At 37.5% G+C, this 24,337-nt stretch overlaps 1 protein-coding gene across 10 annotated transcripts in view; it reads left to right on the forward strand.

Moving 5' to 3' along the window:
- GPHN (gephyrin) overlaps nucleotides 1-24,337 on the forward strand; it is a 546,412-nt gene that overhangs the window by 390,338 nt on the left and 131,737 nt on the right. For all 10 annotated transcript variants that reach the window (XM_069596839.1, XM_069596846.1, XM_069596847.1 and 7 more), the window contains one exon: nucleotides 5,308-5,350. In XM_069596839.1, the coding sequence (XP_069452940.1) occupies nucleotides 5,308-5,350 (43 nt within the window). The remainder of the gene's footprint in view (nucleotides 1-5,307; nucleotides 5,351-24,337) is intronic.

A 24,337-nucleotide genomic window follows, 5' to 3' on the forward strand; every position in this document is an offset into this window, starting at 1 on the left:
AATAGATTATGGTAATGATTATACAGCCAGATAGATCTATTAAAAGCTATCAAATGTGTACTTAAGTGAATTTTATAATAGCTGAATTCTGTCTCAGTAAGGCTGTTACAGAGTTCAGGGAAAAAAGAAATTGTTTCTAGTTGAGGAACTGAGGAATATTTTTTGCCCCAGATACAATTTAAACTGTATCTTAAAGGACAGATAGCATAGGAAGTAGCTTGTCTAAGAACTGAAGGCTCACGAGTGCAAGGAGTCATCCAGACGAGCTAGTGCAGACATTGCTCAGCCTTAGACTGCATGGGTCCATTCCTACCAGGATACATACGGCCATATGGCTATGTCATTTCCAAAAAGTTTTCCTCAATTCCTTTGAGAAAAACATATAACTGTACACTGAGGTCTTTTTTTCTTTCCATCAAAAACAAGAGTTTGCCTCCATGTGGAGCTGATGGGGAAGTTATAATGAGGAGGGTATATAATTCAGAATTATTTCACAGTTGTCAGTGGCTCCACTGATCATAACAACCACTGGTACTTGTTTCCACCTTTATAGTTTAAAATCACTGATACAGATACTATCTCCTTTGAGTCCCATAACAACCTTTATTTCTCCAGTGAAGAAAGTAAGATTAAAGGAGAGAGGGCCCAGAGCCTAAAATAATAAAGACGTGCTAAAGGAAAGGTCAAGATATTTTGGACTGCTAAGAAAAGGATGAGGAAGAGAAAATGGTAATATAAGTAAATGATCTTTAAAAAATAAAAATCTGATAACTAAATTGTATACCACACATGTATTAAAACACGTCTCAGACAGAAAATAAAGCAGGTCAAATTAACTACTATCATCAATAATAGAAAACCAAAGGTGAAATTTTTTGTAATAAGCCCATACAACCATATTATTGACAGGAACAGCTCATTGTTAAAAAAAAAAAAAAAAAAGTCTTAGTGACGGTAGAGAAAAGTACATAGGAGTCTTACACTTTTTAAATAGGTAGTCTTCTTTATTATTTGCTTTTTAAAATTTAAATATTAAAATTTAAAGCAAACCATTGACATAGGATTTCTCAGATTGTATAAGTAAGCATATATACAGCAAAATTAAATGTAAATAAAGCCAAATTAAATACAGAAGCTTAATTTTTTAATTTAAAATGTAACTGCCAGCCAGTAAAATCATGCTAAAAATAAAGAGGGCTTTCTTAATGTTCATCATAGAAGATGATTTGTTTTATTCTTGGCTTTGACCCCACCTGACCCAACTGCTCAGAATCTTTAAATATGAGCCATATTGTGTAGATTTATTCCAAGTCTTTTCAAGAAAAAAGAATGCAAATTAACCTGGTGAGCAGCAAAAGAGAGTCAGTTTTATGAAACCTGAGTTGATAAACCTGCAATCAAATGTAGTCTTATTTTAATATTTATACATCTTTATATTGTTATGAACCTATTCTTAACATGGGTTTTGTTTCTCTCCTCCCTCACTTCTGTGAAATGCAGAAGGGAAAGGGTGTTTGTTATTCACACATTTGTACCCCACTAACTGGTATTACACAACTGGCTTCCACTGGAGAGCCCCTGACATCGCAGGGAACGGTGATCAAAATTCCACACACTAGCTTCAAGCTGGGGGCTCGTAGCTACTGCAGCATTGAAGGGGGTCTTTTCCTGGCTTCTTTAAAATAAGCATGGTGATGGGATGGTTTAAGGGAAGAAAACCTCTCAAATCACTTGACCACTGCTGTGCTTCCGTGTGTCCTGCTTCTTCATAACAGCTTGGCACTACATTCTTTCCCTGTATCTTAGTGGGCCTGTGTGTGTACAAGTGGGATGGGGGTTGGGGGTGGGGGCTGTCAGTAGATGCTTATATATATGCATGCATCTTTAAATGTTAGAGTGATGTGCCTTCCCTTATGTGTCACAGATTAAATCTTCTGTGTTCCTGAGAGATTGGGCTGTCTCTCACTTATTGTTGTGAGATTCATGTGTTTTGATGTTTACACCCTCAAATGTTCTTCATGTTGCATTAAACATAAGTTGAAATGTTCTCCCATAAGAGTTAGCTTTTCATGTTGGGCTGAACAAGTCTTCATTTCTGTGTAGCAATTCATGTTATTATAACCTATGGCTTTCAATTGTACCTCCCATAATGAAGAGCTGACTTTAAACACTGTGCTATTCTTGTTATGACCTAAGCATAAGGTAAGTCACTTCTCTAACTGTATCTAAAGATTTTTGTTGTTTGTGAAAGTTTCCTCAGCTTTGTTTAAAGCATTTTCACTTTTTTTCCTTGCCATTTATTACATGCTCTCCCCCCTTTTGTTTTCTGTTCCATGGCTTAAGATTTCTTAATGGACAATGTGACCTTCAGCAAAGATTATATTATATATGTAAACACATGTTGAAGTGAATTAAATGAATTATTTGATGTCTGAAAGCAGTCTTGATTAGTAAATTAATTGCCTAAATTTTCAGTAAGTCTCTTGTGTTTTTTATTTCCTTCATTAATTTGAATATATTATACTGTTTTTACACATAATTTTAGTTTTTATTTCAATTAAAAGGGGAATTGTCAATACCAAAAATGTTAATTTTAGTAAAATAATGAAATCCAGTAGAATAAAGTAGTAGATCATCTAAGGCCATACCTTTCATTTTTAATCCTTGACAAATTGGGTAAGATAAAGGAAAGCAATAACAGAAAACCATAGAACTCAAGACAGACCTGTATTGCCTTCTTTATAGTCCATATTGTTCTTACAATATGGAAATGGCAACCCACTCTGGTATTCTTGCCTGGAAAATCCCATGGACAGAGGAGCCTAGCAAGCTCTAGTCCATAGGGTTGCAAAGAGTCGGACACGACTAAAGTGACTTAACATTGTGAGAACAAAAACAACAGTTGTTTTTCAACTTTATTTATCCTTTAAAGTAAACCCCATTACATTGTGACCTAAGCAAAATCTTCATATTGGGATTTTATAAAACTAAGTCAATATTAAAATGACAGCCAGTTTCACGGTACAAAAATAAGGGGCATTTACTGCATGCATAAGTATTAAAATGTTTTAATTTAATTTCCTCAATTTTTTAATGTATAGTCAGAATCACTAAGGTAAAGAAGTTCATTTTATCCCTGATTTTTGAAAGTGATTTCCCTCAAATTTGAGTCGAATAGCCAATGTAACGTAAATGAGAAAACATTGGTTATACTGATGTTGGCAATTTTTGAAGCTAGATTCACAGATTTAAAAATTTGAATTTGTTTCATCATCCACATTTCTCTTTCCAAAACTGTTTGAAATGTATCATTCTAAACTTATGTGCCACAAAGCAAGACTTGAGTTTCTTTATTAAATTCATGTTATGAATGAATTTTTTGTTTTTTAAGCCACCTAAGGAAGGGAGAGGGTTTTTTTTGTTGTTGTTTTGTTTTGTTTTAATTGTGGTTTTGGTTTGGTTTGCTTTTTTGGTAAAACCAGCTAGTACTTCACCTCCATTTCCATTTACACAGTATATAATCTGTTGAAACATTTGATGAGACAATTTGAACTACTCATCTGAACTGCTCTGTTCATTGTAAATCTCTTGTTTCTATCCATACACTAGCTCCACTCTAGATTGGAAGGGCTTAAAGATGAACTCTGGAGGAATAGAGGCTACGACTTAAGAGTAACTATTACTGATCAAAGGAGCTGCTTTCCATTCGCAAACATTGCTTTGCGCTATGGGTTTGGGCTCCTTCCGTTTCTACATCTTGTTGAAGACCTTCTTGACTTCCATTTGACTTCCTTGAACTCTGTTTTTGTCTTTTAACATTTTCCCCTTTCTTTTCCTTCTCTATCCCAGATTTTTCTCTCACTCTTTTAAGTATCTCTTGTGTTCTTTGAATCGCTTTTTAAAATGTAGTTTATCTCTTTATTAAGCTTGTCTATTATTTGTCTATTAGTATTTGTTTCTTTTCTCCTTTAAGGCTGTAGTGATATAGTTAACACTTATTTTCATTCCATGGTATGCCTACTTGCTTTTTATTTCGAAGCAAGTTCATTAGTCATTCTTACTCTCTTGGTATAAATTTTCAATAAGAAATAGCAGAATATTCTGCATTTATATATTGTCCCTTTCTATAAGGCAATACTTTCTTTTCTATCTTCTGGATTTACCCCCGCTTGAGCCTCTCTCTCTTCTTTTTCTTTTCCTTGCTCTCGTGTCTTCCTTCCTGTATTATTTTAAGTAGTCATTAGTATCTTTCCCATTTGGTCCAGAATTGTTATTCAATAAAACTGTAAGTAAAGCATTTAAGAATATTATCTTCCAGAGTAGTTTCTTCATTCTAGTGTGTTTAAAAGTAAGTAAACAATCTGGGCCAAAAGAGAATAACTTTAACATCTGGAATTATTTTTCCCCTTTTTTTCCTTTCCTTTTTTTTTTTTTGGTATGTGTGTGTGTGTTTTTCTTGTGTATGTTTGTGATTTTTTAATTATTGTTGTTCTTTCTTTAAACATTAACACTTGTTTTTTTCAGGGAAGGACAACCATAACCCACCCTAAGTTGCAACATTCCTTTCATAATTTGTTTCATTACAATAGTAGACTGTGTTAAGCAATAGAAGTTAATTTGTTGTGTATACCATTTGGGGCAAGCTGCTGTGGAGTGGGAAGAAGAGGTGTTTAAACAGCTTCCTCTGAAATTAACAAGTGTCAGTGTCATCCAACATGGCTCTTGAATTCATTAGTTTTGCAACATTTAAAAGAATGTTTCCACTTTGAAATATTTGAATCAACATTAGATTCTGATTGATGTATCTACACACTTAAGAACTGGCAAATAAATGACTTTAACTTCATAATTTCTCTTTTCCCCTCATTAACATATGTAACTAAAAATGACTATCAAGGACTCTTTGATTACAACTTTATTACTTGAATTGCATTATTAGTCAAGAGATATGCACAATGCCTTTAATATTAAGGGTCTGAATTCACAATTGAATATGTGGTAATTGAAATTTTTCCCCATATACTAATTTCAAATACACATCAATTTTTAAATGCCTTTAGTTTTACCCTTGTCCCATTTACAGTATTGTGCCCCCATTTTTTTTCTAGAAATCAGTCCTTTCTTTAAGTAAGAAAAGGATGTTAAAAATATATGGAATAAACTAACATTTTTATTGACATGTTATGATATGTGCGATACATAAAGCCTTTGCTCCTAGACCTCAGGAGTTTGCCCATTAAATATGCATACATATCTGTCTGTCTTTGTCATGAGCCCTAAATTACTGAGTTTATGCTCTCTCTGCAGGTCCAGTCCAGGTGCAGCAGCAAGGAGAACATTCTCAGAGCCAGTGAGTATATCATTATTTCAGATGGACTACTGGATAGAACTTGTGGTTCAGCCGGAAAGAAAGCTAAAAATGACGTTTTAGTGAAAGAATGAAGTAAAACAATGGGGAAAGTTAATATCAAGAATATGAATTGTAGAGCTTTGCCTTCCAAAAATATCATTAGCAATACATTAATGAATATTTCCCTTATACCAGTTGTTTTTGCAAGCTGACATCAGAACTTCGATAGCACTACTGGTTAGGACAGAAATGAGCTCCTCTGTGATTCAGACATGACAGCCATCTTTAATTGCAGCACTGCCAAAAAGTCATTTGAGAACAGACTAAAATAATATAAATCCACTTAATGAATCTAACTAAAAAAGAAAAAAGATTCCTAAGAGGACACATCATAATCATTTTGTAAGTATGAATTTCTAAAAGAGCTTATCTTCACAGGCAGCATGTTTTAGAACATAGTGCCCTAAACCAAGGAGGAAGAAACCACAATTTTATTTTTCTGTTTTGTCACCAGTAACATTTGCATGGAAGTCATTTGACTTTGTGTATTATTCATTTTCCTGTCTTATAAGAAGGAAATATAAATAGCTTTTCCTTACCTGTATCCTTGAAATGATTTGATATCAACGGTTATACTTTGAAAGCTTTGGGATTCTATGAGAAAAGTGCTGTGTAAATGCTAATTTTTTAGATATTGTTCTCTGTCACTTAATGATATCACTCTGTCTTCTTCCTGATTATTGTCAAGAAAAGAAGTACAAGAGGGCTATACTGAAATTGGTCCTTACTTATACCACTGGGAGTTTTAGTAAATGGAATGGTTTCTGTTTCCAGCAGAATGTCTGTATTATTTAACAATCAAAAAAAAGTCAATGGAAAACTTCAAATAGGTAAAATTTTGTTTTATTTTATTTACTTTAACATAAAATTTTCTGACTTCTGTGTTGTGAAATCTGCTACCTAAGCTTGAAAACCTTGAGCTATTAGGCAAACACACTGGCAGTTCTTTGCCCAGAGACTTCATGTTAGAGTTATATAAAAATAAATGTGAACAGATTTGTTTAACTTGTATACTTTTGTGAGTTTTCATAATGTCTGACAGACATGTGAATCTGAGGGAGGCTTTTCAATTATAGGACCTAAGATTGAGAAAACTAAGAGTCAGGGAAGTGATGACTGAATAGTTACTAAAATAAAACAATAGCAATAAATAACATTTTAAAGTGACATTTTTCATGGTTACTGTATAATTTCCATTCATTGTTGATCCTGAGATGATTGTGGATCATTGACAGTGATTGTGATGATTCAGAACAAAACTAATTTTGTATTGAGAACAGATTTCTTTGAAATTTTTTTCACCTGTGTCATGGATCTTTGTACTGTTAGAACTGCTTTCATTTCAGTTATACCCTTACTGACTTGTTGGCTATTAATCAGATGGACGTTATGATGGTCCATGTTTTTCTGCTCATCTTTTCTTAGGATGAAATAGTCATGTAGGTGCATGCAGAGAGCCCATCCTACATTGTAGCCTCTTAGTTCTCTGAGTTCTACAAGTTCAAGGTCTTTCCTCTCAATACTGCTTTAGTGACTCATGCCCATAACCACACTCAGGACATTTTCATCACCATGAGCTATTCTATCTCTGACCTTCTTAATCTCAGTACTTACTTGTGTGAAAGTTGCTCAGTCATGTCTGACTCTTTGCGATTGCATTGACTATACAGTCCATGGAATTCTCCAGGCCAGAATACTGGAGTGGGTAGCCATTCCCTTCTCCAGGGGATCTTCCCAAGCCAAGGAGAAACTGCTTCACTGCTTAATTTTACCAATCATTTAAAGAAGAATTAACACCAGTCTTTCTCAAACTCCTCCCAAAAATTGAGGAGGAAGGAACATTTCCAAACTCATTTCTTAAGGCCAGCATTACCCTGATAACAAAGCTAGAAAAAGATCCTGCAAGAAAAGAAAAGTGCAGGTCAAGATCCCTGATGAATGCAGATTCAAAAATCTCAATAAAATACTAGCAAACTAAATTTAACAGTACATTATAAAGATCATTCACTATGATCAAGTAAGATTTATCCCTGGGATGCAATGACAACTCAATATATGCAAATAATAAATGTGATGCATTAATTATCATTAATAAAGTCAAAGAAAAAATCATATTATCATCTCAGTAGACACAGAAAAAGCATTTGACAGAACTCAACATTTGTTCATGATAAAAACTCAACATAAATATGGAAAGACTGAGTGAGTGAAGGTGGCTCAGTCATATCTGACTCTTTGTGAACCCATAGGCTATAGCCTGCCAGCTCCTAGTCCGTGGGATTTTCCAGGCAAAAATAGTGGAGTGGGTTGCCATTTCCTTCTCCAGTAGAAGGAATAATAAAGGCCATATATGATAAGCTCACAGCTAACATTAAATGCAGTGGTGAAAAATTAGAAGCTTTTCCACTAAGGTCAGGAGCAAGACAGTGGTGCTTACTCTCATTATTCCTACCTAACCTATTACTAGAAGTCTTAGAGCAGTTAGGCAAGAAAGAGAAAAAGCATCAGAATTGTAAAGGAAGAAATAAAATAGTCTGTATATGCAGAAGACATGATTTTATATGAAGACAATCCTAAAGACTCTACCAAAAAAAGAGAATTTATCAACAAATTCAGTAAGTTACAGAATACAAAATTGACGTAAAAAATTCAGTAGTATCTCTATGCTCTAACAATCAGTTATCTGAAGAATAAAGAAAATCGCTTCAAAAACAATAAAATACTTAGGAATAAGTGTGACCAAGGAAGTGAAAGATCGCTTCACTGAAAACTACAAGACATGAATGAATGAATTTGAAGACACAAATAAAACGGGTGGCTCTCCTTTGTTCATAGATTTGTTATTGTTCAGTTGCTAAGTGTGTCTGACTCTTTGCAACCCCATGGACTGCAGCACACCAAGCTTCCCTGTCCTTTACTATCTCCCAGAGTTTGCCCAAGCTCGTGTCCATTGAGTCGGTGATACCTTCCAACCATCTCTTCTTTTGTCTCCCCCTTCTTCTGCTGCGATTCATGGGGTTGCAAAGAGTCAGACACGACTGAGCAACTGAACTGAACTGAACTCTCCTCCTGCCCTCAGTTTTTCCCAGCATCAGGGTCTTTTCCAGTGAGTCAGCTCTTTGCATCAGGTGGACAAAGTGTTGGAGCTTCAGCTTCAGCACCAGTCTTTCCAATGAATTCAGGGTTGATTTCCTTTAGGACTGACTGGTTTGATCTCCTTGCTGTCCAAGGTACTGTCAAGAGTCTTCTCCAGTACCACAGTTTGAAAACATCAGTTCTTCAGTGCTCAGCCTTCTTTATGGTCCAACTCTCACATCCATACCTGACTACTGGAAAAACCAAAGCTTTAACCATACAGACCTCAAGAACAGTATGAAAAAGCATTATCTTGCTCACCTGCTCATCTCTGAATCAGAGCATGTAGCACACTCCTTATTTTCTGGGCCTCTTGTAAAATTTGAAGTAAAGAGGCTTGAGAAAGGAAGAAAGAAAGCCAGAATTTCCCTGGAGTGATCAAGATTTCTATTCTTAAATCGAGGTCCAATTTTCCTACTTTTATAAAAATTAAATTATCTGACAATATTTTTCTTTCTTCAAAAAGAAAACAATGGCTTAAAATGGATCCTGGACAATCTTGGGGACTCTACTGAATGGCAGCATCAGTTTACAAAGATCATATCCAGTCTGCAAGTAGTAGCTAGCAGGCTTTTGTACCACAAATAGAATACTGGTCTTTGGAGAATACACAGTGACCTATTTGGGGCCAAAATACCCCTAAAGTAAAAGTGAAAGCGTCAGTCACTCAGTCATGTCCAACTCTTTGCAACCCCATGGACTATAGCTTGCCAGGCTCTTCTGTCCATGGAATTCTTCAATCAAGAACACTGGAGTGGGTAGCCATTCCCTCCTTCAGGGGATCATTCCAACAGGGATTAAACCCAGGTCTGCTGCATTGCAGGCAGATTCTTTACTGTCTGAACCACAGAGAAGCCCTAAAATACCGGTATGTGCTTATCAAATATGTTATAACATTTGGAGCCAGTCATCAAAAATAATTCTGCACCATATAATAAAAAATTTTAAGTGTTGAGACCGTTTAGAAGATCTTAAATAAAGGAGAAATATCAATAATATTTTAACTTGTAAGGTATATAAAAGTATGACAGCTTCCAAATAATACATTCTTGTTTCTTAGTTCTCTTACAAGTTATATTTCTATTAGTGTTTGGTTACAAAAACTAATTCCCACCCAAAAATCTTAAGAGAATTATTTTGGTGATGTCAAGAACCTTGTCTTCTAGGTATGACCTAAGAGAATGTTTTAGATTTCCATCTCTTTGACCGGATATATAGTTTGTCATCAGAAAAATCACCTAATAGTTGAGTATAGTGCCATAGGAAACCAAGATTCATTATCAGGAGGTGGAATCAAAGGAATCTGGGTGGCTACCAAAAAAAAATAAAGTGCAAAACCAGTTTGGTTGTATGCATTAGCTAGTTCACAGGTGCATAACAGCCAAGTATGAATGATTGAAGATGCAAATGAAGTACATTATTAAGAATACGGCAATATAGATAACATAGTTAAAAGGAGCATTAAACCATGGAGAGAAAAGGAGGAAAATAATAAAAATAAATAATAGAATGCAGATGAAAATGTAGAAATCTACTGCCTTCTTCTATGAATCTTGGGTACAACCTCCCTACAAACATGTGGTCAATGGTCTTGAATGGAACATGTCTCTTTCAGAGAATTGTCTGTAAAGGACTTCTAAAAACTCATCAGCTTAAAAATCCACAAGTTCAGATTAGATTATGCCTCCTTGGAAGCCATGAATCCAAAGATCAAACTTTTAGAGTTGTATTACTGTGCTCCTTACTGACAGTACTTGATAAGCTTTAGTAGGGTTCTAGAGTTGTTTTGCCTTGTCATACTGTTCATGGGGTTCTCAAGGCAAGAATACTGAAGTGGTTTGCCATTCCCTTCTCCAGTGGACCACATTCTGTCAGACCTCTCTACCATGACCTGCTCGTCTTGGGTGGCCCCACAGGGCATAGCTTAGTTTCATTGAGCTAGACCAGGCTGTGGTCCTAATGCGATTAGATTGACTAGTTTTCTGTGATTATGGTTTCAGTATGTCTGCACTCTGATGCCCTCTTGCAACACCTACCATCTTACTTGGGTTTCTCTTACCTTGGACGTGGGGGAAGATCATGGCATCTGGTCCCATCACTTCCTGGGAAATAGACGGGGATACAGTGGAAACAGTGTCAGACTTTATTTTTTGGGGACCCAAAATCACTGCAGATGGTGACTGCAGCCATAAAATTAAAAGACACTTACTCCTTGGAAGGAAAGTATAACCAACCTAGATAGTATATTCAAAAGACACATTGCTTTGCCAACAAAGGTCCGTCTAATCAAGGTTATGGTTTTCCCAGTGGTCATGAATGGATGTGAGAGTTGCACTGTGAAGAAAGCTGAGCGCCGAAGAATGGATGCTTTTGAACTGTGGTGTTGGAGAAGACTCCTGAGAGTCCCTTGGACTGCAAGGAGATACAACCAGTCCATTCTGAAGGAGATCAGCCCTGGGTGTTCTTTGGAAGGAATGATGCTAAAGCTGAAACTCCAGTACTTTGGCCACCTCATGCGAAGAGTTGACTCATTGGAAAAGACTGATGCTGGGAGGGATTGGGGGCAGGAAGAAAAGGGGATGACAGAGGATGAGATGGCTGGATAGCATCACCGACTCGATGGACATGAGTTTGAGTGAACTCCGGGAGTTGGTGATGGACAGGGAGGCCTGGCGTGCTGTAATTCATGGGGGCGCAAAGAGTTGGACACGACTGAGCGACTGAACTGAACTGAGAGTTGTTTTTCTCTGATATCTTTTCCAAAAGGCCACTTATCTGGGCTTCAGGTCATGCAACGGTTATTTAAAAGGGTATTGAGAAAAGGGTACTTTTACCTACTTATACAACTTCATGTATGGCATGAATAATTCCTTGTAATACTTAGCCATGTCTGATTGCACTAATGTGGAATTTGGAATGAAAGATGATATTCCTCGGTGTATGTGGGAGAGTTGATGGAACCACAGAAAGATTTTATCTCATTATTATTAAAGACAATACCTTAGGCCATAGAAGTTCAGGAATCTCTGAGGTTAGCTGATCTGATATTTAGATCTATGTTTGTTCTCTCTTACCTTTCCTGAAGATTGAGGGTAAAGTTGACAGTAAAGTATCTTAGTAAGTGGCAGGACTTTCCAAAAGTCTTTAGTAATAGGCCTAGTAAAATGGATGCCTCCATCACTAGAGAGAAAGGTCAGAATTGTCTAGATTGGGAACATGAAATCAAGAAAACTTTGCTATTACTAGAGTTGTTAAATAAGCAGGGTGACAATATACAGCCTTGACATACTCCTTTTCCTATTTGGAACCAGTCTGTTGTTCCATGTCCAGTTCGAACTGTTGCTTCCTGACCTGCATATGGGTTTCTCGAGGCAGGTCAGTTGGTCTGGTATCCCCATCTCTTTCAGAATTTTCCACAGTTTATTGTGATCCACACAGTCAAGGCTTTGGCATAGTCAATAAAGCAGAAATAGATGTTTTTCTGGAACTCTCTTGCTTTTTCCATGATCCAGCAGATGTTGACAATTTGATCTCTGGTTCCTCTGCCTTTTCTTGGTTCATGTATTGCTGAAGCCTGGCTTGGAGAATTTTGAGCATTACTTTACTAGCGTGTGAGATGAGTGCAATTGTGTGGTAGTTTGAGCATTCTTTGGCATTGCCTTTCTTTGGGATTGGAATGAAAACGGACCTTTTCCAGTCCTGTGGCCAATGCTAAGTTTTCCAAATTTGCTGGCATATTGAGTGCAGCACTTTCACAGCATCATCTTTCAGGATTTGAAATAGCTCAACTGGAATTCCATCACCTCCACTAGCTTTGTTCATAGTGATGCTTTCTAAGGCCCACTTGAGTTCACATTCCAGGATGTCTGGCTCTAGGTGAGTGATCACACCATCGTGATTATGTTGATCGTGAAGATCTTTTTTGTATAGTTCTTCTGTGTATTCTTGCCACCTCTTCTTAATATCTTCTGCTTCTGTTAGGTCCATACCATTTCTGACCTTCGTTGACCCCATCTTTGCATGAAATGTTCCCTTGGTGTCTCTAATTTTCTTGAAGAGATCTCTAGTCTTTCCCATTCTGTTGTTTTCCTCTATTTCTTTGCATTGATCACTGAGAAAGGCTTTCTTATCTTTCTTGCTATTCTTTGGAACTCTGCATTCAGATGGGTATATCTTTCCTTTTCTCCTTTGCTTTTCCCTTCTCTTCTTTTCACAGCTATTTGTAAGGCCTCCCCAGACAGCCACTTTGCTTGTTTGCAATTCTTTTCCATGGGGATGGCCTTGATCCCTGTCTCCTGAACAATGTCATGAACCTCCGTCCATAGTTCATCAGGCACTCTATGTATCAGATCTACTCCCTTAAATCTCTTTCTCACTTCCACTGTATAATCATACGGGATTTGATTTAGGTCATACCTGAATGGCACAAGCTGCAATCAAGATTGTCGGGAGAAATATCAATAACCTCAGATATGCAGATGACACCACCCTTATGGCAGAAAGTGAAGAGGAACTAAAAAGCCTCTTGAAGAAAGTGAAAGAGGAGAGTGAAAAAGTTGGCTTAAAGCTTAACATTCAGAAAACAAAGATCATGGCATCTGGTCTCATCACTTCATGGGAAATAGATGGGGAAACAGTGGAAACAGTGTCAGACTTTATTTTTTGGAGCTCCAAAATCACTGCAGACGGTGATTGCAGCCATGAAATTAAAAGACGCTTACTCCTTGCAAGAAAAGTTATGACCAACCTAGACAGGATATTGAAAAGCAGAGACATTACTTTGCCAACAAAAGTCCATCTAGTCAAGGCTATGGTTTTTCCTGTGGTCATGTATGGATGTGAGAGTTGGACTGTGAAGAAAGCTGAGCACCGAAGAATTGATGCTTTTGAACTGTGGTGTTGGAGAAGACTCTTGAGAGTCCCTTGGACTGCAAGGAGATCCAACCAGTCCAATCTGAAGGAGATCAGCCCTGGGATTTCCTTGGAGGGAATGATGCTAAAGCTGAAACTCCAGTACTTTGGCCACCTCATGCGAAGAGTTGACTCATTGGAAAAGACTCTGATGCTGGGAGAGATTGGGGGCAGGAGGAGAAGGGGATGACAGAGGATGAGGTGGCTAGATGGCATCACTGACTCAATGGACATGAGTCTAAGTGAACTCTGGGAGTTGGTGATGGACAGGGAGGCCTGGCGTGCTGCGATTCATGGGGTTGCAAAGAGTTGGACACGACTGAGCAACTGAACTGAATTGAACTGAGAGTTGTAGCTCTCTATAAAGGAAAGGCTTCAAACCATCCCAATTATAAGTGAACAATGACTACATCATATTCAAAACCCAGACAATAGCTTTATGAAACCCATTTGAAGATGTTTAAGCATGCCCTGAGGTTTGGGCTCTTACCCATGTACTGCTTTTCTTACCAGGATTATATTGGTGACAGATGAGATAGAGTAAAGCTTTCCCATTGATGTTAATTATATACAGTGGCAAGTTTCTTCTTTCACTGGTGGGTATTCCTATAAAATTTTTACAATATTCCATTTGAGGTCCTTCAGAGCTACTAAATAGCTAATAATGCAATTTACACACAGCTTTCTCCTAGTACCTTTTTTTTGTGACTCTGGAGCTGATCGCTGGCATTTGTAATAGAGGCTTTGAACTCAATTTGCTGTTAAAGAGTTAGTCCCTTGGGGTATTATAAGGGCTATAATTTCAGTGAGGGCTGTCTTTCTGGCATGATGATTAGTCAAGACATTTTCTCTAGCCTCCATAGTATCTCCTTTGTTTGAGCCCCTACTTTTATAATAGCCACTTCCTCAGGAAGCATTAGAGCACTTAAAGATTCTATAAATTGCTAACCATTCTTAATTGAGATTCCTGCTGAGGTCAAGAATAGTTCCCTGTTTCCAAAGCATTTCAGAATCATAGAATAACCCAAAAGCATGTCTATTGCCAATGAATATATTAACCTTCTTATCTGTAGCTAACTGAAACTTCTGGTGTGCTCACAGAGTTCTGCCATCTGGGAAGATTTACCTCTGGCAAAGGATCAGTCTAAGGATGAAGTGTTATTCATTAGGTAGGAAGTAAGTGAGGAGCTAATCTTAACTCACAAAAGGCCTGTTGATGTTTAGGGCCCAGGGAAGAGGTTCACTTTTCAAGTACTTGGTTAAGTCTTAAATTGGCATGGCAATCACAGGAAAGCTGGGAACCCATTGCCAGCGATAGTCAGTGAAACTCACAAATTCTTTTAATTATCTCTTTGTTACTGACATGGGAAAATTTTTAAGAGATTTAGTTCCTTGAGATAAATCCTGTTCTGGGTAATGAATTTAGACAGAATTGTAACTTCTCTTTGGAAATTCTGCCCTCTTTGTGAGTTGAAAAGTAAGTGGGTAGAAGGAATTTTAGAGCTCACTCTGTCTTTAGAACACAACAAAAAGTTGTCCCCATGTTGAATAAGAATAGAATCACAAGGAAATACAAAATCTTGAAGGTCCTGATTGAGGACTTGTGAAAAATAAGAGTGTTTCAGTAAATCTTTGCAATGTAACTGTCAAAATATATTGTGTGTTTTCTTAGGAGAAGGCAAACAAATATTGACTATTTTGACCTAAAAGGTCATTAAAGAAAGCAGAAAATAAATCGCTGTTGAATATGAAGCCTCAGGAGGCACTGAAGATAAAATAGGTTTGGGGATTAGTACTACATGGAAGTGGGAAGTGATTACTCTATTATGGCCCTATTTGCTGAACAAATCCGTATCCCCACCTGTTCAGCCTTTTGATTGGGAGGATAGAAGTGTTAACGGAAACACTGTAAAGCAATTATCCTCCAATTAAAATAAATAAATTTTTTAAAAACTAGTACAACATATGTTGAATCTTTTCTCTGTTTGCTTTTACCTCTTAGTTTTAGCGCCTCTTTAGCTTCTGGTTCAAGAGAGTATTTTACAGTTTAGGGTATAGGTTTCAGTGATTTAATTTGCACATTAATAGCTTCAGCCCCAGTAATCCTCCCTATTTTCATTGAATTTTTGCTCACAGAATGAAAAAGCCTGGGATCTCCTCTAGATCTTCAATTTAGGATCTACTTAAGCACAAAGATACTGGTAAATCAATTTCCAAATTAGCCATTATCTCTGCAAATAAGGGAGTCCTTCGGGATTTCAGGAAAGAAACCATCAGGGAAGTATTTAATCTAACAATTCCATTTATACAGTATACGCTGCCTAGCAAGCTAGCGGGTACAATATCTCAGAAGAAGAAAGATTGTTCTTTTGTTAAATGTCCAAAGGTAACAGTTATGAATGAAGTGGAACTAACAAAAGGAGTATTTGAGAAACACTGAATAGTTTTTTACCTGAAGGGAGAGATTTTGTAAGAGTGGTAGAGTTTAAGATTGATAGTGAGGGCTTTCCTGGTGGCTCAGTGGTAAAGAATCTGCCTGCCAGTGCAGGAGACGTGGGTTTGAATCCAATCCAGGAAGATTTCACATGCCATGGAGACTTAAGCCTGTGCGCCAAAACGCTCTGGAGCCCAGGAACCACAGCTGTTGAGCCCATGTGCAAGCAACTGCTGAAGCCCACGTGTCCTAGAGCCTGTGCTCCCCAGCAGTGGAAGCCAGCTCAACGAGAAGCCTGCACACTACAACTAGAGAGTAGTCCCTGCTCTCTGCAACCAGAGAAAGCCTGTACAGCAGTGAAAACCCAGCACAGCCAAAAGTAAACAAATAAATACATTTTAAACTGTTCTTTTCAAAATAAAAGAAAGACTAATAGTGTATGCCTCTATATCAATTAAAACAACTTTTTGACAAGGTTGTCCTTTAATATTTATATAAATTTCTCCCTGGGAATTTAAGAGTAAAACAAAAAATCTCCTTCAAAACTCACTTTATTTTTTTTTTCCTTTTAGCTTCTTAGCTAAGACAAGACAGTTCTTTGTTGATGTCCTTTTTTATATAGTATTGATAAGTGTCTTTATCAAGAGATTCCCCGTTTTGAGATTTACTGACCCTGGTAGGAACATCTAGTTGTTTTATCTGTAGTGCTATCAATTTATTTATGAGTTTTATTTTGTTTTTATTCTAAGACTCTCAAAATATTCAGCAAGGTGCTTGAGCGCTAGCAAAGGCATTATTTCCCATATCATTTTTTGCTTGCATACTGTATCCTCCATGTGGCTTAAGACTGTTAACAAAAATCTAGGAGAGAGTTAGGAGTCACATTTGCTTTAACATCTACTCCTGAGTGCTGTCTAAAACTGTTAAAGAGCCTGTCCCTAAAGTCTCCTGAGTTATCCTTTCCTTGCTTGTAAGACTAACTCAGAGCCCAGTCTACTTTCTCAGGAAGGACTTTGGGAATAGCCTCCTTTCCTCCAAAGGACTTTGACCAATTTCTATTGCTTTTCTAAACCCTTCTGGTTTCCTGTGCAATTTAGATTCTTCTGTGCTGTGCTTAGTTGCTTAGTTGTGTCCAACTCTTTGCGATCTCATGGACTATAGCCTACCAGGCTTCTCTGTCCATGGGGATTCTCCAGGCAAGAATACTGGAGTGAGTTGCCATGCCCTCCTCCAGGGGATCTTCCCAATTCTGGATCTAACCCAAGTCTCTCACACTGTAGTCAGATTTTTTACCATCTGAGCCACCAGGGAAGCCCAGATTCTTCTGAGTTACCTTCAGATTCTTCACATTCTACTTTTCTCACAGAGTTTTTTGCATCTCAAGCTTCCACAAACATGAACTAACTGTTAGAGATCTGGAACCCCAGGGTATGTTCTTAAAATTATTTCAAATTGCTCTGCAGATTCACTGTGCCCTTTCTAGGCTTTGGAAAGTCATTGATGACTCTCAGCTCAGAGGAAGAAGAGCTTAAAATCAACCACAAGGGGATTTTTTTTCTGTTCTGAAGGAAGTTAAACTTTAAGAGGTAACTGAGTTTTGAAAATTTTTCACCAACCAAAAGGAAAGAGGAGTAGAGCAGAGGGAGAGATGAGCAGAGGAAAATGGAGGCAGATAGGATGGGCAGTGGCACCCCACTCCAGTACTCTTGCCTGGGAAATCCCATGGATGGAGGGGCCTGGTGGGCTGCAGTCCATGGTGTCACCAAGAGTCGGACACGACTGAGCGACTTCACTTTCACTTTTCACTTTCATGCATTGGAGAAAGAAATGGCAACCCACTCCAGTGTTCTTGCCTGGAGAATCCCAGGGACAGGGGAGCCTGGTGGGCTGCCGTCTGTGGGGTCGCACAGAGTCGGACACGACTGAAGCCACTTAGCAGCAGCAGGATGGGTAAAGACAAACAGATAACAAAACCCACTAGGTTCAAGACGTGATTTTTAGAGAATCTAAACAAATATTAAGTTTTTCTTATTTTTATTTTGCCTTGACCAAGAAATTTCTTGAAGCAGTTTTGGAAGCTGAATTTGTTATGGACATTTCCTGACACAAATCAAAAATATCCAGCCTACTAGATGTTTGGAATTTTGTTCCTTTTTTGTCCTACTGCTGCTGCTGCTGCTGCTGCTGCTGCTGCGCTGCTTCAGTCGTGTCTGACTCTGTGCGACCCCATAGACGGCAGCCCACCAGGCTCCCCCATCCCTGGGATTCTCCTGGCAAGAATACTGGAGGGTCCTACAGCACCTGTCAAACAATTTTGTCCATAACAGAATTTCCCCAAAGTGGCCACTATAATTCCAAATTATCCTTGGTGAGATTACAGATAAGTACAAAGATTTGGGGTACAACATAAATACATGTAAGAAGTAGGAGTCTGGTCTGGAAGAGGCACAGGCTTAGGTTTAGACTTAGGAAAATGAGAACCTGTGAATAATCCATCCAAAGTGTTCTTTGGATACCTCCTACATCAGACTCCCCAGCCTAATGAGTAGACGGTCCAACTACAAACTGACATATAGAGCATCAAAAGTTTGAAGGGGAGCTCTCTTCTGTAACCAGACTCTCACTAACAAAATAAGACCAAGGAAATGGGTAACCCAAGGCATAAGGTAATCCTTGTTCAAAGGATACCACTTTGAAAATAAACCTGAACCTCTCGGTTCCCAGAGCCAGTTTGCAAAATTGACTTATTGGGGCCTACCCCCATATTTTTCCACACGAATTTTCCCTTTATAGAGGTATAACAGAAAATGACAAGGATAAACAGAGATATATGGTAAAGTTCTTAGTAATAAGATGGGTTCCTTATTCCTACAAGACAAAATAAACTTAGCAGTTGGGGAGCTCAAAGAAAATAAATCAGTGTTTAGTCTAATGTGAGACTCACTTATCTCACTGTGATGACTAGAGACACTCCCATTCCCCAGAGCAAAAGGCTTACGGGGTCTCAGAGGAGCTTGCTGTTGTCAAATCAAGGATCTTGGGCTTTGGTGGGAAGGGGTCTGTCTTGCCTGGGTCTCCCTGTACCCTCTAAGTTTGTTGAATGCTGGCTTCCCACAAATAAGAGGTTATTATAGCCAGGGAAAAGTCTACCTTAACAGAGTATTAGTAGCATCTCAGGGCTTCCCTGGTGGCTCAGAGGTTAAAGCATGTGGGTTCACCATTGAAATATTTACATTTGGAAGCTAGGTTTAAGTTGAGGTTTTCATTGTGACAGTTTAATTAGGATTGAGTAAAGTTCATGATATCAGAGTTAAGATTGGTGGACACAGCAAGACAAGGATTTTGTGTGTATGGTGTGTGGTGGTGGTGGTTTAGTCACTAAGTCGTGTCGAACTCCTGTGACCCCCATGGACTGTAGCCTGCCGGGCTCCTCTGTCCATGGGATTTTCCAGGCAAGAATACTGAAGTGGGTTGCCATTTCCTTCTCCAGTGTATGGTGTGTGACTTTGTTTTATTTTACTTTAATTTTGGCCTTTTTACTCTAGAGAATAGTTTTTTGCATATAAGCAAAATTTGAAAAAAAAAAAAAACTGAGCAAACTTGAGCAAAAGGGCCAGTGCTAACTCCAGGAAATCCTGCAGGAATCCATCAGAGTAAAAACAACATGTTACAGTTGTGATTTGAACATATTGAATTTTTGGTGTATTCAGTCAGTTAGCCTCAATCTTCAGGTGTCAGTCAGCATGAGTACCTACGACACAGACATTATGTTAATAACAACCTAACCAAACTAGATAGAGAAAAAGAGCTATGTTTTTTCAGAGAAACAAGCCATTCCAAATCTGAAATGACTTAAAAAAGTTCATTTCATTTCATTCATGCCTTAAATTCCACTGGAGTGAGAGATGAAGTGTCGTCAATTCCAAGAATGAAGTCTTTAGGTAATGTTTCAGAAGCAGTCTTAACTAAATGTCATACGAATATAGGGTCCAAAATTTCTCTCAATGATAGGCTCTTCTGGTTTCTAAACCATCAAATGAATCACCATGGCTTCCAAAGTCTACACAATGCCAATCCTCCGTGTCCTTCCTTTTTTTTAAATTGAGGTAAAACTCATGTAATATAAAATTAATCATTTAAAGTGAATAATTCAGTGGTACTTAGTAAATTTATCATGTGGAACCACCACTTCTGTATAGCTGCAAAACATTTTCACCACCCCATAGGGAAACTCCATACCCTTTAAGCAGTTACTCTCCATTCCCCAACCACTGACAACCACCAGTCTGCTTTTTGTCTCTAGGGATTTGCCTATTCTGAATGTTTCATATAAATGGAATCATACAGTTCTAGATGAATGTAAAATGTAATCATTTTTATCTAGCTTCTTTTACTTAGCTTAATGTTTTGGAGATTCCTCCATGTTATAACATGTGTTAGTATTTCATTCCTTGTTATAGCTGCATAATATTCCGCTGTATATTTATACCATGTTTTGTTTATGCATTGATCAGTTTATAGACGATTTGTGTTTCCACGTTTTGGCTATTGTGAATAGTGCTGCTTTGAACTTGCCTGTACCTATATTTGTTTTTGAGTACCTGTTTTCAGTTCTCTGGTATATATACCTAAGAAGTAGAATTGCTGGGTCATATATTAATTTTATATTTAACTTTCTGAGAAGCTGACAAACTATTTTTCACAGTGACTAAACTTTTGTACATCCTCAACAGCAGTGTACAAGGATTCCAGTTTCTTCATATTCTTTCCAAAACGTGTTACTTTCTTTTTTCTTTTTTTCATTTTAACCATTCTACTATGAGCGAAGTGGTATCTCATTTTGGTTTTGATTTGCACTTCTCTAACATTTTGCATGCCCTTCTTGGCCATTTTTGTATCTTCCTTGGAGAACTATCCATTCAAGTCCTTTGTTCGATTTTTAATCAGGTGGATTGTCTTTTTGTTGTTGTAGGAGTTCTTTCCATATTTTAAATACTAGACTTTAACTTGTATATCATTTGCAAATATTTTCTCCCATTCTCTAGGTTATCTCTTCACTTTTTTTTATAATGTTCTTGATGCACAAAAGTTTTTAATTTTGATAAAGTTCAATATGCCTAAATTTTCTTTTGTTGTGTTGCTTTTTAAATTTTTTTTAAGATTTATTTATTTACTTATGACTGAACTAGGTCTTTGTTGCTGCACACAGGCTTTTTCTAGTTGCATCAAGTGGGGGCTACTCTAGCTGTGGTGTGTGGGCTTCTCTTTGCAATAGCTTCACTTGTTGCAGACCACAGGCTCTACAGCACCCAGGCGCAACAGTTGAGCATGTTGCCTCAGTAGTTGTGGCACTATTAAATTTTTCAGTCTTTCTTCCTTTGGATCTTAACGTACAGTTCACTTTTATATCTCAGGTATTTGTGCATTTCACGGTGAACTAGGTAGGCCATGGCATGTATTAATAAGTATCTCATGGAGAGTCCATTCCCAATAACAAAGTAATCTGTATGTTTCATCTCTGGAAGAATTTTTATCACACAAATATATATTTCATTTTCTTGCCTTAAAGTGAAAGCAGCATGTCAATGACAAATTTGAGATTAATATGATCTGTTGTACCAAACTCCAGGCACCCCTCCCCAGTTTTCCTCCCACCTGCTTTTCCAGCCAGGGTTTAGGGTCAGGCAGCCCTAACCCACTAGTCCTGTAGTGGGCCACCTCAGAGCCAGCAATGGAGACATGAACCCTGTGCCCACAGCATGCCTCACTCCATGGGAAGGGGCTCTGCACCACAGCAGTGCCCCGGCTGCCTCCAATGCAAGGATCTGCACATGAGAGCTCAAAAGAGTCTTAGTGCTTAAACTGTCTTTGGTATTATCCGTTTAAGAGTTAATGGGTCTTTCAGGAAATTCCTAGGTTAAGTAATAAAGTTATTTGCAGTTTTGTCTCCCTGCTCAAGAAGTTTCTGGGTTAGTAAAGGTATGTTGATGAAAACAATGGTATGTAGTAAGGCCATGTTTCTATTCTCATTCTAGTAGCCAACATTAGTTATCTAGGCAGAAATATCCCTAGAGTGCAAAATAATTTTTCTGCACCCTAATTTGATGAAAAGGCATCCTTCATTTAACTATGTAAAAGATTCCATGCTAATTTCTGGAGACTCTTCTTTGAACAGACTATAAAATAAGTAAAATAGAGGCTTCGGGGTTTCAGTTCTATAAAGATAGAACTGACTTCCTTCTTTGAATGAATTAAGAGATTTTACTACTTCGGTAGCAAAAACTGGAATAATGATTCAGTTGAGTCACTACTGAAGTAAGGGATTTCCCATAGATCTATTTTGAACCTGACTCACCACTGCCCTCTTTTTTAAGCAACTCTTTTCTTCCAAATTGTTTTGCCACTTCTCAAAGACTAGCACATTCATGCCAGGTTTCAAATAGGCTTTTACTTTCAAAGTAATTTTATTTTACAGACACATTTACTTGACAACATTACTATTTTATGGGAGACATTAATTATATAATAGAACAGGGTTCCGTGGGATGCAGATGAAACCAGTGTCATTCATTAAAATTCTTACCAGAACTATTAGATGAAAATTTTGAGAGATGTTAGTTTATCTGCAGCTCTTAACTTTCTATGAGGCTTTGCTTTTCTGCTTTATACATTAAAGTTTGCCTAGTCTTACTCTAAGCAACTGAATTTTACAATTTTTAGGGTTTCTCTCACTGATCTTAATACTTCAGGCAAAAGTTTCAGAAATTAGGTTTATTTCTGTTTTATTTTATAATTATTGATTTTCTATCTATGACCTCACTTATATCTCCTTCTTGGTCACATGCCTGTATGTTGATATTGCATACATAATATTCATACGTAATAGGTCATCTTTTAATGATGCATCATCATTTTAAAGATAGTGATCTTAAATATTTGTAAGAAACCTGTCCACCATTCCACTACTTTGGTTTGATAAATATTTCCTCTAATGCTAGATCTAGTCCATTAAAACCCTTTCGTATTTAAAGTATTGTAAGTCCCAGATGTTAATCCTAATTTAAGTAATGAAAGACATTTCAATAAGCATGATTTGTGACGTAACCTGAACCCTCCAAATTAATGTGCTCAAATTCAGGCACACACATAAGCAGAGCAAGTGGTTGCCTTTTATATATATGTATATACTATATTTTATACATATATTTTTACAATATATGTATATTTTGTATGTATATTTACAATATATACTATATTTTTACATATATTTTATATATACATATACACTATGTATATACTATATTTTGTTTTTGAGATACAATGAAAAATCTGTAGATCTCAAACATGTATCCTCACTGGCTCATTTTATACAAGAAAACACACTCTAGTATTAAACTCAGTTCAGTTCAGTCGCTCAGTCGTGTCCAACTCTTTGCGACCCCATGAATCACAGCACGCCAGGCCTCCCTGTCCATCACCAACTCCCAGAGTTCACTCAGACTCACGTCCATCGAGTCAGTGATGCCATCTAGCTATCTCATCCTCTGTCATCCCCTTCTCCTCCTGCTCCCAATCCTTCCCAGCATCAGAGTCTTTTCCAATGAGTCAACTCTTTGCATGAGGTGGCCAAAGTACTGGACTTTCAGCTTTAGCATCATTCCTTCCAAGGAAATCCCAGGGCTGATCTCCTTCAGAATGGACTGGTTGGATCTCCTTGCAGTCCAAGGGACTCTCAAGAGTCTTCTCCAACACCACAGTTCAAAAGACTACTTATATTCAAATCTTGGTTTCTCTACTTACTAGCAAGTGCTCAGTATCTCTTGCCTTCATTCTCTCATCTGTAAAATGAGGATAATAAGTGTATCTATCTGCCTTATAAATTGTTGTGAGGCTTGAACTGTGAAATGTTCAGAAGACAGTCGCTCAATAAATGTTAGCTACTATTATAATTACTGCTAGTACTACAGCTATTACTGTTACTATTTTAATAAATGTTCTTTAGAGTGATGGCAGTTGTCTCAAAAAAGAAGCTACTACTTCAATGAAAATGTGTAAACTGAATGGGGTAACAAATTAAGCCTTTAGAACCATTAATTTTAGATAAACTTATAAATCTGACCACAACCTCTGAGAATTGAGATTTAAGAAAATGGGTGCATACAGAACTATTTCTAGGGTGTAAGAAAAAGGGAAAGGCTAAAGGAAGGTAAGTCAGCAATTATCATCCTTGGTATTGTTCTCTCCTTTAAAATATGTTTCCTTTTTCTCCAGCTTCTCTGAAGTCTCCTACTTTGGGCCCAGTCATTAAGTATCAGTGTATTCAGAGACATTCCCACTCTGTATTCTGCATGTGCAAGATCACCCACTCACAAAGCTTCAGTAAACCTAAGATCTATTCTTGAATATTCTACAAGTATTTCATACTCGGCATGACTAAAACTAAATTT

This window comes from Ovis canadensis, chromosome 7, assembly GCF_042477335.2.
Source record: "Ovis canadensis isolate MfBH-ARS-UI-01 breed Bighorn chromosome 7, ARS-UI_OviCan_v2, whole genome shotgun sequence".
NCBI lineage: Eukaryota > Metazoa > Chordata > Mammalia > Artiodactyla > Bovidae > Ovis > Ovis canadensis.